Here is a 16708-nt window from a genome sequence, read left to right as displayed (position 1 = left end):
AATTGCAGTTATATTCTTAAAACCTTTTTGTATTAAAAAAAGAACAGTTAGCAATGAACCACATCTCTACCAAAACATTGTAAGCCTTATTTATTCATAAGACTGGGAATTATGAGTCTTTATATGCCAATGCTTGTTGTTTGTGAAGTCAAACTTATCTGTATTCTCATAATGAAGATATTATTATATAGTAATTTCTCTTTCATTTCACACGGAATCGATTAAACGTCCGAAATGAATTTTACTATTATAGATCTAGTCATACTAGTTTTAAGGCATGGACAATAAAATTCATAACCACCTACCGTTAGATATTAGAGAATTACCTGAGAAAAGGAAGACGAACAGAAAATTAAAAAGTTCCCATTGATGAAATGTTTGTATAGATAAGAATAGAATGAGCATTAGGTTGGACAGTATAGAATGGAGTGATAATTTTCATTTTTAGTGTTAAGTTGTGTGATTTTCATGTATATTGACAGTGCCTGCATACGGTAATATTATATTATATTCTTAAGCAAACAGTATTGTATTCAATGATCTGTAATATCATTTGTATAATGGAATTTGTCATGTAAGTGATATCATTGAATAAAACTTGATTTGACTTGATTTATAACGTGTCTTCAGCAATAGGCCTAAATAAAATTTGAATTGATCATTGTATATGTATTTATTTCAAAATTTATATTCATATAACATATTCATCTTTCTAATGAATGAAAAATTGATATATCTCATTACATGATTTCATGTTTGTGGATTCAACATGCAAGTGACATTTCCAATTTCCATAATGATAGCATTATGATAATATGTAAATGATATTTGGTACTATAAAATAATCAAAATTTCACAGCCTATTTGAGGAATTTACAAACAAATTCATAACATAAATGAAACTTAATAATGCATGATTGTGTTCAATGAAAGGTATACAGGATGGGTGAAATGTCCTAAAATGGCTCAATATCTCATACACAAAGGTAATTTGACGGTGAGTGTGGTTGGGGATCCTACTCAATTTGAAAATACTACTTTTACTATGTCTAAGAGTCTGGTCCGCCATTTTGAATGTAACTTTATTTTTTTTTAATAGGAAGGTTGTCATGTACTACATGATTTAGATACAGAATTTTATGAAAAAATGAATGGCAAAAACCGCACATCGATATCTCAAACCGTTTCGAAAATATTCACATTATTAATCATTTTTTAATGGTATTGCTAATGTGAATATTTCCGAAACGATTTGATATTATATCGATGTGCGGTTTTCGCCATTCATTTTTTCTTGAAATTCTGTATCAAAATCATGTATCACATGAGAACCTTCCTATTTAAAAAATAAAGTTACATTCAAAATGGCGGATCCAAGATGGCGGACCAGACTCTTAAACATAGTAAAGTAGTATTTTCAATTTGAGTAGGATCCCCAATCACACCAACCATCAAATTACCTTTGTGTATGAGATATTGAGCCGTTCTTGGACATTTCATCCACTCTGTATAATATGACAGTTTACCTAAAACTCAACTTCAAGATTCATCTATGAGAATCATTTGAGTTATCTTCTTTTGTACTTTTCCCAATGCATTAATTTTTTACAAAAAATCCCAAAATGGAAAACTGTTTATTCTATTGAATGAAGTCACTCATAAGTTTCTTCATTCACACAATAGGATTCACTATGCAATACAAATTTGCAAAAATATAGAAATGTAAAATTTAGTGCTATGATTTGTACATTCAGTACATAGTGGTCTGATAACAGTACATAAATATATTCAGAGATCAAGAGTGATGAATGATTGAACGATAATAGTATTATTTAATATAGTCACTTGAATTCCACTGAGTTTCGAATTTCTGAATAATTCTTCACAGGCTGTGCAAAGGCTGAAAATAAACTTTTTTCTCGTGATATTTTTCAAAGTTTTTTGATTTGTATATCATCAAGCTATCAAAATGAAAAAGTTTTCTCAAGAAAACTTTTTTCTAATCAATACTTTTTGAGATATGAGCGACTGAAGTTTGAATTCTGGGACAGATCATTTCAAATTCGGTACGATATAAATCCATAAGATTTGAAGGATGGATTCTTCATGGTATTTTTGATCCAGTAAAACAAAAATTTTCTGAAAATATCAATTTTTGGAAAAGTTATTCAATTTACCAAAAACAACTCAACTAGAAGTTATTTTTTGTAAATTGAATAACTATCTTAAAAATTGATATTCTCAGAAAATTTTTGTTTTACTAGATCAACTATACCATGAAGAATCTACCCTCTAAATCTCATGGATTTATCTCTTACTGAATTTGAAATGTTCTGTCCCAAAAATTTAAACTTCATTCGCTCATATCTCAAAAAGTAATGATCAGAAAAAAAATGTTTTCCTGAGAATACTTTTTCATATTGATAGCTTGATGATATACAAATCAAGAAGCTTTGAAAAATATCACGAGTAGAAAGTTTATTTTTAGCCTTTGCACAACCTTAATATTGAAGGCACTATTGTTTTAAATGCCACTTTCAGATTTCAATTGAATAAGACTATCATCAAATAAGTTTTCTTCACACGTTTTTCCCCCACTTCCATTCCGACATGGAGTCAATTATTTAGATTTAAGAAAAATAGGCAATTTGCTGTGCTAGGCACAGACTGTACCTAGCGCTTTTAAGCTTAATGAACTCATTATGGTCAACAATATTGTCAGCACTGTTGACAATGAGTTGATGAAACTGCATGCATGTCGGTATGAAAGTGAGAAGATCGTACACAGCAGTTCGGAATGGATCAAGAAACCATCATCTTGTCATGTCTTGTTAGTGCCTCTGACCTGTTAGCATGCTTTCATTTACGATGCAGGATCCAACCAAGAGAACGGCGTCACAATGCATAACACAGCCCTGCGAAGGAATCACAATCACATCCCCTGGAACCAGATCAGTAGTCGGTATCTCCTCATATTCATTTGGCCCTCTACACACTGTTATTGTCCCAGATGATTGCACAGTCTTGTGCAGATTTTTCTGGTTCTGTAAACAGAAATCATTATTCTCAAAGTTGATTTTTAATGGTTGTTGATGACTAAAATTTTATACCGGTACCGTACCTCTAAATATGCGTAAATAAGTGGATGAAAAGCGAAATGGGTTTGTTTCTATAAGTACCGTATGTACGCACCTTTATGGTTACCAATAACAATAGTTTCCAGTTTTGAAGTAGAGTAATTGTCTAGGTACTGTAATTGAGTAATAAACTACGGTAAATCCTATTCGAACTGTTTACAAAAATCAGTGGAAATGAGTTCCAGCTATTTGCTACCTATTTAGTAAAATGTGACAGATTTTATAGACAAATAGATAATAATTGTAATCGATTCCTATATTTTCTTAGTATAGCTGTTCACATTGTAACTTGAGAACCCCATTCAAATTTATTTGGCAAGTAACTTTTCCCACATCATTTTGCCTATTTCAACAAAAGTACTTAATATACTCTGCTACTCCAACACTTTCAAAGTAAGAAAAATGAATATTCAATAATAGTTCACCTGTCTGGTCTGAATGACAGCCGAAGAGACACCAAACAAAGACATGATTATGATCGCGAAACAGTAATAGTAGTAATTCTCTGCCAGCCAAACACAAATTGTGAATACTTGGAATATGTAGAAAGGATTCAGCACCTCCAGGACAATCAGAGCTTGTATGCTTTGTATCTGAACTAGGATCTCATTTCTCCCGTATAATATACTCCTGGAAAATTGAAGAGAGAACTGTTATAATAACTTTGAAAGCATAATTTTTCTATTGAATGAAATATTTCAATTCCTCATTGAATTGGAGTAAATTGCAGAAGGAATGTGAACTCAAAATCATATTAATTCATATTAAAAAAAATTCTACAAATCCACACATTCCATTACTCTCAAAACCAGACTTATCTATTCATTTCATGATTTTTTCTGAGAAAGAAATTTACTTCAAATCAAATCTTGATTATTCTGTGGATTGTGAGTAATTTTGTCTGATAGAAGACTTAAACATAGTTAACTAACAAAATCCTACAAACTCTAAATTAAAAAAGAATCTTTCAAAACTATGAATAAAAAACCTACTGGAATATTGTCTGAAAATATCACGAATTTAAATTCGTGATATTTTCAGACAATATACCAGAATTTCATTATGGATAAATATCATCTTACCAAAAACAGTATCTGATTTCAAAATGAAAAAGAATAATCCAACACCAGGGAATATAAAACCGAACTTGGAAACTTGCATACGTTAATATAAAACTGGTGTGTACCATGTACACCTCAGAGCAGAAAGTTTTCTTTTCTGACTAAGCAGCAGCACACTGACTGTCGGTGCTAATAGTGCAAACACAATTTACAAAGAACATAATTTATGTGTGAAATATCCCAATACTATGTTTTAATGGAGGAAGAACTCAAATAAAAATCTTTGGGGTGTGGCACATCCCAGTGGTATATTTAAAAGCCAATGAGTACCGTAACTACTATTCTCAATCAATATGTTCCATTATGAAACAAGTATTGAATGTAAGACAATTTTCTGTATCTCACTGTGAGTTGCATTATTCAATAAATTGTGGAGCTTTTACGAACTGCATTATTCTACTTCTAGAAAACTTGATTCTCTACAAAAACGTGTTCAATTAAATCTTGTGAGTTGACAGTTCAAGTCTCCTTTGATAAGGGCATGCAAGTTACATTCAAAAGCATGTTAATATGGTTGGAACTCTGATGACTACCGGTAAGTGATTATCCACTTGTAAAAAATTAATACTTTAATAAAAGGAAAGGTTTTGGGTAGTAGCCTGTTGCACTATTTTGTAAGTTTTGTACAGTGCTGAATAAAGAATGATTCATTGAAATACCTTAATAATTGATTTTCTCTCGAAAATCCAGTGTAGGAGTGGAGTTGCGCTCTTGTTTGTCCTCTATCCAAGCCAACCAATTTCATAAAACTTTTTCTCTCGTCATCCCAGATGTAGCACAACTTTTTCACCCAAATCGCTTGGACGGATGTAATAACTGAAACAATGCAGAATATTCATGCCAAGTAACGATTATATAGATAACTTTAGTGTGTTATTAACAATTATATTATTCAATTGATACTCTGTGATAAATATTTTGTTTTGTGGAATTAATACTGTTCCTTATACATAATATATATTCATACACTGAAATTCTCATACAGTAGAATCAGATGAATTTTTCAATTTTATTCAGTTTCTAGAACCAAAAGAATCGACATATGAGTATTAGCGAGAGGTTGAGATGATTGAGAATTGTTAAAGCCTAACCATTTGAATATTATCGAAAGTATAGTCGGGTAATCTAATTGATAGGAGTTGGTGTTTATACATGTGGATCAATACAAGTAGATTAATTATTATACAAACCGTGGAATAGAAATACATCACAGACATCTATTGTTATTGGAATTTCAAAAAGTGATTAAATTTATTATATTTATCATCTCACCTTTTGACGATCCATTATTCAAATGTGCTTCCAGACATCTTTTGTCAACTTCTTGATTGACAGAAACCTGGTTGCCTCGTTTACCTTCACTTGGGAGGAAAACAATTATTGTCAATGAAGATTATAACAGAATAACAACTTTATCTTATTCTAAAAAACATTAATTCTATAGCAATAAAAGATGAATAATATTTTCTCACAAATAACAGTAAAACTACTGATACACTGCATTTTGATTAGTATTTAACGTGTTAATAGATGAATTAATAAGAGAAATGTTATTAAGATGGTACACATTCATTTTAAGTGATTGTACTCACTTGAATCCAGAAACTGAAAGCGTTTTGACTTCTCTTATAAACAGTGATTTGAAACGTTTTTCATATGTATCCTGCAAAAGAGAAGGTATATCTTCAGAGATGAAATTAAAATTCAAAATAATACCCAGGAAACATTAGACTCTGTTAAATTTTTATTCTTTTCCTCTTTTTTTTCTTGACTCGCTGATAAGTAGTACAAATATTTGTTGCTTTAACCTTGCTCTTGATATTATATGGAACTATTTGGAAATTGTTTCTAAAATGCAAGGTCATCTTCATTGTAGTAATATCAAACTCAAGTAAAGTGTCTCTTCTGTCAGATAATATTATAAAAAATGAAAAAAATTTAACAGCTGTGATAACTTGAGTGAAATTTACTTATATCTTGAAGCCAGTGAAGCTTCACCGCTAACAATGTTGTCTTTTGAACTTTTCAGCATTTACAACCAAACAGTATTGATTCTGTTATCGGTACTGAAATGTCTTATTGTCTACTGCTTATGAGAATGACGCTCAAAATTCTTCTGCACAATTCAAATGCCATTGACATAGACATTTTTTCCAGTATGATATTTGAGCTTACTAGTTACCATTAAGCATGGGTACTAAAGAAATCGAAATAGAATTATGAAATAGAACATATTCTTGTATGAAAAATGGATATAAATATATGTTTCTACATTTAAGTTCACAATAATCATTGATTATTTGATTATCACAATAATTCAATCATTTTTTATTAATACAATTATTACAATAATCTATACCGTATCAATAAATATCATAGTCTGAAAGAGAAAAACTGAGCTTATAACTTGTACTATTCTCCTCTTTCATATTTTAATGGTAATGAAGTCCAAAAGGTTAAGTGTAGGCCTATGTCTCGCACTTCACATTTCTGATCCGAGAATAGTCCTTGACAATATTATAATGACTGACAAGTATTAACAATTTTGAATTCAGTAAGCTTTATTAGAGTTTAAATATTTTGGCACAACAAATCAAGATAAAAATTTGCTATCAGTAACATTATCTGTGAATGTTATTCGACTTGCCCACTAATTTAGTATGCAATATATTAATTTGGTTAGAATAGAGAATGAATTATCAGGTAAAAATTTTTTGAATATTACATTGAATATGATTTTCCAATTTTAACTATTATTTGTTGATAATCTGCCATTATGCAGTAAAACCAATGTACAATACACTACATTGTATTCTAGGTAGGCTACATTAAGTAAAACTATTACAGTAGCCTACTTCATACAGTAAGACAGTCATACAGACTTCTGGCAGTAAGACAGTAAAAATTAGTTGTTAGCTTTAATTTATCTTATTATCTGAAAATTAGATTCCACATTATTTTTTATTGATTCATACAATAAGTACATCATCAAAATGATGGGAGAGAAAAAAAAATATATTCAACATAATGAACATTTCAATTAATGATTTGTAGAACGATTAAAGTGAAATTTAAAATTATTATACCCACGGATTTTTAAATTATTATTATTATCTCAAGTGTAACTTATTTCATCTGGAAATCCTCACCTTCCATAGTATTTAAATTTTTAAAAATTTGAAGATAAAAGCATATTATCATGAATTATGACATAGTTCAAACTCCAATTTTTGGATAACCGTACTCATTCTCTTTTCAATATGGTTTTCTTCAAAAGCTCTCAAGATTAAAACTATGTCTAGTGAAATAAGTTTTGCTCGACCTACCACCACAAGTACTTTATCAGCTTTTTCGAGCGGGCATCGTTTGTGAGATATGTAGAGCATCCACTCGGGGTACCAATGCAATAGCAGTCTGAACAATCCAAGTGTCATGATAATCACCACCCACATCATGGCTGTTGATAGTGCAGATTTCTCGTAGCCATACACTTCCTGCAAAACAGCAACAATCTATTGTTCTCCATAATCATATAAAAATTCATAACTTTGTGAAATTAATTTGTCTTGGATCATTGTATGCATTGTTCGATCTCCACGCACATACCTAATAGATGTGATTTGATAATCAAATATTACTTGAAATATCGTTCACCTCCTAATCTGAATTCTCACTCATAGCTCAAATAAAGATTCAAGATTTTCGAACCCAAAAAACTTTGATTTATGGAAAAGCAATATAGACATTGACTATTGTATTTCAAGAGAGGTAAAAAACTGTAGAGGTACCATACACTATTCTTACTTGCCGTTCTGTATTCTTTCTATTCCTTCATGAGTGACTCATATTTATAATATTAATGTATTTATATCAATGAATTGATTGTGATACTTATTATTAATTTGTACTTTTCATCAGCAAGAGTGCTCCAAATGTTGTTTCAAACTAAGCATATGGTATTATAACCAGAAACCAGAAGAAGAAACAAACAAAACTGACATGAGTCGAAGTGGATGGTGACTAATTTTGTGTGCCAGTCTAATTGGACTCAGAAACTTACTACTACAACCGGTATCTTATGCAATGAATGCAATGAGAACAGTAACCAAACGTAATCACTTTACAAATATCATCATTGCTGTGCTACCGTAGATCATGGAGTCTTCCAACATTCTGTTCAATTTTAATGATAGATTTGACATGCTACTACAAAAAAGTGTATTATTATTACAGTGAGAATTTTTGATTAGGTACCATTTCATCTTCTTCGCCGAGATTGATAAAATTGCTCTCATTTTGGCCCAAGATGTCCTTTCTTTTCTTGTCACCTGCAATAGAAATTTATATTATAACATATGAAAAAAATAAATAAATAAAGATAGAGATCCAATATTATGAGTTTTGGTTGGTGCAGTTAGGTAGGCACTCTGATTTGATGAGTAGAATTCCTCTTGCATGTTCTCTGAAGGCCCATAGTAGAAACATATTCTGATTTATTAGAATCAGATATTATCTTAATGGGTTATGATTAGCAGAATTACACCACATCTATACCTATATGAATTAATCAATTATTATAATAATTATTCGCTTACTCCACCAAGCTTGTATTGAACGGCTGTGTAGAATAATTGCATCTTCATAAGAGTATCATTGGGACTACATTGATAGTTGTTTTCTCAACTTTATATTAGATCGTATCTTACGTTGTTAAGCATAATAGATTAGTGAGTCTATAGGAATAATAACATCATCATTTTGATGAATCAAGGTCCATCCTTAAAGAATGAGGATGTCATAAAAACCAATGTTCTCCTTGAATAACAATTAAATGAGATGTGACACAGTATAATGTAACAATGATGCTAAACTTAAAAAGAAGAGGCTACGGAAAGAGAAGGTTGAGGGAAAAGGAACAAGAACAAGGTACAGCACTGTTGGAAGCAGAAGGAAAAGAGGAGCAGGCTGGAATTGAATAAATAATGTCATAATTACATAACCATCGTGAACGCTTGTAACTATTTTTACTCCGTTTATGAGCCATATCCTTTCTTAGTGCAATAAAAATGAAACAATTCAACCTTCGATAACCGACGAGTCTTCCGTAGCCAATTCAGTACAGGAACTCGCTGACAATCTTGACAAAGATTTCACGCTTAAAGAATGAATTATTCATTATTAAATCTGCTGAGAATATCGATTGATAGAGAATTCATAGATTAGGAGGATTAGAATAAGTGTTGGAGCAGGATACTGTAATTTATCATGTTATCAATTATTCATAATTTCAATCCCAAACACACACAGAATTTTCAAGTACGGTAATTTTAAGATTTTTCAAGTTAATCGCAAAGAAACAGGTTTGTGGCTTCATAATATATTAAATCAATGTAGATACTGTACTATAAAAATCATGAGGATTTCCTCCTCATTCAGGTTAAATATGAGAAAATGATACAGCTTATTTCATAATCGGCTAATAACACATAAGCCTAGTTATACAGTCGAATGGGTAATGCATGGATGGTAATGCTGTTTATTCTGTTATATGAGTGGAGTATAAGTTAGGAGTTACGAAATATGTCTAATCTAAGGATATATTTTGTTCAAAGATATGCGAGTAAAGATGCTCAACTATTGATTATGAGTTCAATAAATTTAAAGAATAGTTCATTGAATATAGTATTTGCAAAGGATAGTTGAATCGGGCACAGATCTTAAACAAAAAAGTGTTTCCAATCCATCTTAAGATGTCTTCTGAACTCTATCTCAGTAGTTGAAACTATAACCCCTATGTATAAGCCTATACCGTAATCAAATCTACACCCATTACATTAATTATTTATACAATAAAATTAAAATATCCTAATATCATCATATCATTAATACTTATTTTTCAAAAATTGTTCAACTCATCTAGAGACATAGAGACATGATCTAGAAAGTCATCCAACAGAGATGCAGCTAGAGCAGCACTCATAAATTTACGTGTCGTCATTGGCTTCAACAATTCAACTGTTACAATAACAATTTATTAATTTTCTTGGAGTTCCTTCCTTCTTTTTCATTCTTGAGAATTTTTCATGATTCGCACTACCTTGAAATTTACAAGTGTGATACTCGATAGTTTGTTGATGATTGCCGAATTTTTTCAGTAGTTTTTACTAAGTTGATTCTTCCATTTGTGAGAGCCTCTCTCGAACATAATTATTATACTGATCAATGGCGTCTCAAAGTACCGAATGATGCTTCAAGTGGCAACTTGAAGAACAACTTATTGGAAAAAATAACTTATGACTACCGGTAGGGTAGTTCGAAACTGGTTACAGCAGAGGCGTACAACAGGATTAAAATGAAATGAACAGTTTACCAACAAGGCTCTAGTATGTCATCGTTTACACAGCACTGTAGGCTACCTTCAGGAATAACGAACTTGTAATGTTTCCTGTGTATAGGATAGAAATAATAATTATAATAATTATAGACTTCCGTAGGAAGTATACGGTAGGCTATAGACAACCATATACTATTGGTCCGAGTTATCAAGTCGATCAGAAATCGGTAGTCATTGAGATAAAATCACATACGGTAGTTAATTACTCAATATCAGATTATCAATCATATATTGAGAATTGAAGGCTGAATCAAGTTCTCAGCTGCAGAACAATGTGCTATTATTTGCGAAGTAGACGAGTGAAAGTTAGAATGACGGTGTATAAGTTGACGCGACTTAGCAATAATTACGCCCATAACTTTTGCTGCATGTCAAGGTCGAACACATATATTTCAATTTCGATTTATATGAACTATATATACTCTACGACACTACACACCATGGTACCATGTAATTATATACGACACCACACACCGAGAACCCTGCAGGTTTCATCGTGTCGTCAGATAATAATAATTATGATAGTTCCTGTCAGTTTTATTCATGAAATCGTGAACAATCATTACTGTATAGCTAATGGAATTATGAATGTTCTCACTTCTTGAAAGATGAGGGATTCTTTCAGAAAGGTTGCGATGCTGTGAGCTTATTGGATCATGTTTTGTTGAAATTAACCACTTAAAAAACAATGAAGCTATGATCTCTTGATAAGTTCTCCAATTTTTAAATTATATTTCACAAAAATAAAACCCACTTGTGAAAACACAACTAGCAGAATAAATTAAAAAATTAGAATCTTTTTTACAAAAAGTTGTTTGAATTGGCGTATGGATAACTCACACACGTGCATGAGAATCCTTGAAATAGAACAAATCTAATTTTATTTTTCATAAATTTGAAATGGAGAGAGAATTCATTCATAATCGCAAATACCTGATAAGTACTGGGATCTGTAACAACGTTATTGAATAATCATAATTGAACCGGTTTACATCCTCTAGAAACGGTACATTTGGTACCGTTTTCTATCGCGGGTTTCATGGATGACTTCCCTTGAAGCATATGAGTAGAAATAATAGGCTCTATAAAGACGTAATAATTATCATGCTCAATCTGAATTAATTTACATGTTATTTAGAGCTCTCGATCGTTCAATCTCCATATATGCAGGATCTCTGTTATTTTTTGCAGAAAATTATATCATTCTCATTTATATATTTTTCTCGAAGATTCGATCTGTTCGAATTTCAGATTTGTTCGATCAGGCAAAAGATAAGTCTACTTCGCGGCGATTCCTTTTCTTTGATCTATCATTACAGTAATATCAGCTCAAAAACGTCTTTAGGCCTATGCTATCTTATTATATTTTTTTATGGTGGTACTTCGTTTTTATGCCTCACATTCTTATATTTGGAATTTCTTCCTTTTGGGGTTGATTTGTTTTCAATTGTATTGCTTTTATTATGGGAACACTATCAAAATAGTTGATTGCCTTCAATCTTTTTCTCACGATTTGATTCAGAGCAATCCAAGAGTCATTTTTCCAATCTCAGATCTCATATTTTAAGACACAGACAAGCGTTGGGGAGGCGACTTTCTCAGAGCTGAACAGCTCATCATCCGCACCAAACGCCCTGTTATCGGTGCGTCCAGATAGTCAATATTATTGTCAAGTTACCCCATAAACATGGCATTATTAGTTTTTGAAAAATAAAACGCAATAGTTCAGCATTAATCTGACGAAAAATGAACGTCTACGCAGAAAACGTTATGAGTGATGATGTTGTGCGTAAATGGTCTCGGAAAATGAAAAACGTCAGTTGAAATTACTTCCGAAAACTTAGTGATACATGACAACTCGGACTCACAGTGCTGGTGCAACCAAACAGCTTCTCCGTTCTCCAGCAAATCAGGTGGGATAATTTCGATCACTCATCATACAAAACTGACTTGGCCACTACAGTAGTAGCTTATAACTTTTCCCCAAACTCAAGACATGACTTTGAGGGCAGAGCTTCCATACTAACGAGAAGCTCCAAAACAACATCATAAATCATAGCCCGCTTGGACGGCTGCATTTTATGAAGAGGGTTATGGTAGGCTGGTCCACAGATATGAAAAATGCATCATCCTTGACGGCAATCATGTTGGAGAATATCTAGTGTAAGTAACTCTTAATGAAGAAAATTATTCTCTTATATAAATTTGTTTTTCATTCATGACTAATCAGAAGTTGAAAAAATCTGGTGTGGTACACTCACACAACTTTCCTTGCTCATATTTGAAACTACGATCAGACTTATCTGTATATGTGTATATATAATTGTTTTCAGAGTACTTTTTCTTTGTGTTAATTGTGAAATTCGATGATTTTTTTAGTCGTCATTTTTTTAAAGTCGTCAAAACAGCTGTTCTACAAATGAAATATCTCGACTATGTGTTCTTTTTATGAACTGCCCTACCTACCTACCTCATGCACGGGAAGGAGGTTACAAAGTCCATTTCTCAAGGATGGGGTGGACCTCCCATTAGTTTCCCAGAAAGGAAACTCATGCCAGTTGATAGAGCTGATAAATAACTATACAGGGTATGAATTTGAAAAAATCGGTCAAGCTATTTTCGAGAAAATCGTGAAAAACATGGTTTTTTGGTAATTGTCCGCCATTTTTCTCAAGAATATTACGGAGCTCCTGCAATTTTCCCAGAAAAAAAACTCATGTCATTTGATAGGGCTTATAAATAGCTATCCATGGTATAAATTTGAAGAAAATCGTTAGAGCCGTTTTCGAGAAAACCGTGAAAAACATGGATTTTTAGTCATTATCCGCCATTTTTCTCAAGAATATTACGGATGAGCTCATGGAATTTTTCCAGAATTGAGACTCATGTCAGTTGATAGTGCTTGTGAATATCTTCATTCATCCATGGTATAAATTTGAAGAAAATCGTTAGAGCCGTTTACAAGAAAACCGTGATAAACATGGATTTTTAGTCATTATCCGCCATTTTTCTCAAGAATATTACGGAGCTCCAGAAATTTTCCCAGAAATGAGACTCATGCCAGTTGATAGGGCTTAAAAATAGCTATCCATGGTATTAATTTGAAGGAAATCGTTAGAGCCGTTTTCGAGAAAAACGTGAAAAACATGGTTTTTTAGTAATTATCCGCCATTTTCCCGCCATCTTGAATTGAATTTCTTATCGTTTGATCCTCATGATATAAGGACCTTAAGTTTAAAATTTCAAGTCAATCGGTTAATTAGGAATGAATTTATCGTGTTCACAGACAAACACACATACACACACACACATACACACACACAGACCAACAACCAAAAATCATGTTTTTGGACTCAGGGGACCTTGAAACGTATAGAAAACATGAAATTAGGGTACCTTAAATTTTTTTGGAAAGCAATACTTTCCTTACCTATGGTAATAGGGCAAGGAAAGTAAAAATGCACTCGATTTATAATATTTTTGGAGTCAGATCACCAAAATATGGTGGTAGCACTATATATAGCACCATGAATATTGTTATCTTCAGAGCGTTCAATTTGATAAATAATTCACATTTAATGTTGGAGGAAATTTTTCGTATAATAAAACTAATGAGAAACCTTGAGATCATTCGAGGGATATACAACTTTGAATACCGTTCTATTAACAGAGAACACTCTCACTTCTCAATTTCTGGTTTTCGAATCAATGGCTGGTTCTCGAATGAACATTTTTCACTTTTGAAATGCTCACAACAATAGGCATTATGATAAATTACACTTATCATGAGAATTATAAGTCGATTTTGTGGTGATTCTAGTTGGATACATTCTATCCATGTATGTATCCAGTGCGTTATGCAAGTAGCGTAATAGAAGAGTTATTATAATAATTTGATTTGAATTATAGCTTTATATTATAATATTCATAATATATATTTATATATTTGAAAATTACGATTAATTAATTTATATATTATAATTTATTAGTTCTTGGGTTATAATGAATACAGTGAAGCAAGTTAACGTGGCATTTGTTAAACAAGTATCTAGAAACCTCCAAAATTTACCGTATAATACCTGGTTATTCAAGGTTATTTTTGTGATAGATATTGAGGTTGAAATTTACATTCAAAGCTGTTTTGGGACTTATATTTCCAGTAAACCGTTCTATTTCCTTAGGCGATCATTTCTACGCATATTTTTGCTAAGGGTTGTTGGTAGGCTACCTATTTGAAAATATTGAAAGGTGGATAGACGTACAGTTTAGGATGGTATCTTAACCATAAGAACACTTATATCGGTATGAAGTCTTAATAATATTCAATTATTGTCATTAACTATCGTCACTTTGAATGATGATTATCGTAGCTCATCAATACATTGTACAAGTACTGAAATGACGTTTGTTGAAGTAATTTTTCAACTTGAAAGCTCTTGACTTATTACTGTTATTATTCCGAAACAACTAGCAGATAAATTGCATCACTTCAATAGTGTGGAGTGAAAACACTTCAAATTTTGCACGTGAACTATATAGCCCACAAAGAATTAGAATAAATTAATAAATACAAAAGAACAAGTTTTTTCTGCAGCTAGTACCTGTGAAGTCACGTGATGAAAGCTTTTCATTCAGCTCATTTTTCACACTTGTTTTCTACTATTTTCGCTATTCAGGTTGTTAAGTTGTTATCATCATCTTCGAATGAATGATTCACAATTTGCACACTTCTCAAGCAGATAGAACAGTTTAGTTGATTGATATACTGCAGTTCGATTGAGCCTTGATCAAGAATGCATTCAATCTTATCCACTTGGTACTAGCCGAGAGAAACTCATCAATATATTTCCTTTATGGTACCTAGTAGTATGAAAAATACAAGATATCAAACTTATTTCACAAGCATCACTTCATTCCTCTCAGTTTTCTGCAGAAAAAAAGAAATGAGGTGAAGTTTCATGTATGCTCAGGGCCTAAGCATCTTGATTCACATTGTCCAAATCACGTAATCTATTTCTCCCTTGCATTGATTAGAAAGAATGAATATTCCGGAATAATCCCGTGAAGGGAAAAGAAGCAAAGAGGAAATAACTCAAAATTTATTTAACAAATTCAATCAGTCCCATTTACTTCAACTAGACTGTGATCCACTCAATTCAGCAGTATGGACCAGATGTGATTCCTCAGCCGAGCTGGAGTAGACTGTAGAAATAATCAGTCTACTCTTCATTCCATTATGTATTTGTCAGGTTGACAATATAATTGATGAGGTTTTTTCTCATTGATACGAAGACCTAGTGCCTAAAGGCCAAGAATACTACCAAAAATAGTTTTTTCTCATCTTACTTTTGTCCATTGAAGGGAAAACTAATGTATGATTGATTGTATGAATGAATGAGCAAAATTATTGTAGGAAACTGTTGTAAAGTAATTGGTTGTGTAGTATAGTGAGATTCAATATGACAGTATTCCTACTGTGTGAACAACTAGATTATAAACAGCATCAACGTTTTCCATTTAGTCAATGTTGACAATTTGAAGTGATCTCACTATAGATAATTGATCCGTGTTCAAGTCCGAAGCAAAGTTTGTAACCAAATGTCAATTAAGTTATTGTTTTTGATTATCACGGAAGAGGCTATAATTCAGGTTCCTCTTGAAATTGTAGATTAGTCTTGAAAATTGACTATTCATTGACCAATTATTGAGGCCCTACACTGTGAACTACTCAAACTTTTGAGCGGTTAATAGTAGTTGTAGGCTAATCAGTTTTAATTGTTATAATTTCATGAAGGTCGGCGTTCTTTAATGCAGACATTCGGAGCAATTAGGCTACCAGGTGACTGCCTTACCTGCATCGTTGTCCAAGAGCATAATGCCTTGATAATATAGTCGGATGACGTGAAGCCACTTTTATCTGAAAAATAAATTTTCATTTTAGAATGCTTGTTATTTAAACGAATGAACTGAAACAAATATTATTAAGGGAAGATAAAACTTACTGAGATGCCTTCAGGAGAACTAGCTGATAATGAATGGGAAAATAAGTGTCTAAT

The 16708-nt window shown here is 32.0% G+C and overlaps 2 protein-coding genes across 4 annotated transcripts in view; one reads left to right on the top strand and one right to left on the bottom strand.

The window, feature by feature from the left end:
- Positions 1 to 16708, bottom strand: part of LOC111064610 (probable cation-transporting ATPase 13A3) — a 59224-nt gene that overhangs the window by 12660 nt on the left and 29856 nt on the right. Inside the window, exons 1-8 of one of the 3 annotated variants that reach the window (XM_039433237.1) lie at positions 16505 to 16612; positions 8513 to 8586; positions 7585 to 7752; positions 5851 to 5921; positions 5531 to 5619; positions 4918 to 5074; positions 3563 to 3767; positions 2846 to 3044 (exon numbers count right to left, since the gene is read on the bottom strand). In XM_039433237.1, the coding sequence (XP_039289171.1) occupies positions 2846 to 3044; positions 3563 to 3767; positions 4918 to 5074; positions 5531 to 5619; positions 5851 to 5921; positions 7585 to 7752; positions 8513 to 8586; positions 16505 to 16526 (985 nt within the window). In that variant the 5' untranslated portion in view covers positions 16527 to 16612. Of the gene's footprint in view, positions 1 to 2845; positions 3045 to 3562; positions 3768 to 4917; positions 5075 to 5530; positions 5620 to 5850; positions 5922 to 7584; positions 7753 to 8512; positions 8587 to 16504; positions 16613 to 16708 lie in introns of those variants that run through there. The other 2 variants (XM_039433243.1, XM_022352362.2) reach the window with 2 other exon arrangements.
- Positions 1 to 16708, top strand: part of LOC111064625 — a 101616-nt gene that overhangs the window by 65793 nt on the left and 19115 nt on the right. The gene's annotated exons all lie outside the window — the stretch shown is intronic.

This window comes from Nilaparvata lugens, chromosome 1, assembly GCF_014356525.2.
Source record: "Nilaparvata lugens isolate BPH chromosome 1, ASM1435652v1, whole genome shotgun sequence".
Lineage (NCBI taxonomy): Eukaryota > Metazoa > Arthropoda > Insecta > Hemiptera > Delphacidae > Nilaparvata > Nilaparvata lugens.
Note: the sequence above shows the minus strand (reverse complement) of the source record. Positions and strands in the feature narration are given on the sequence as shown.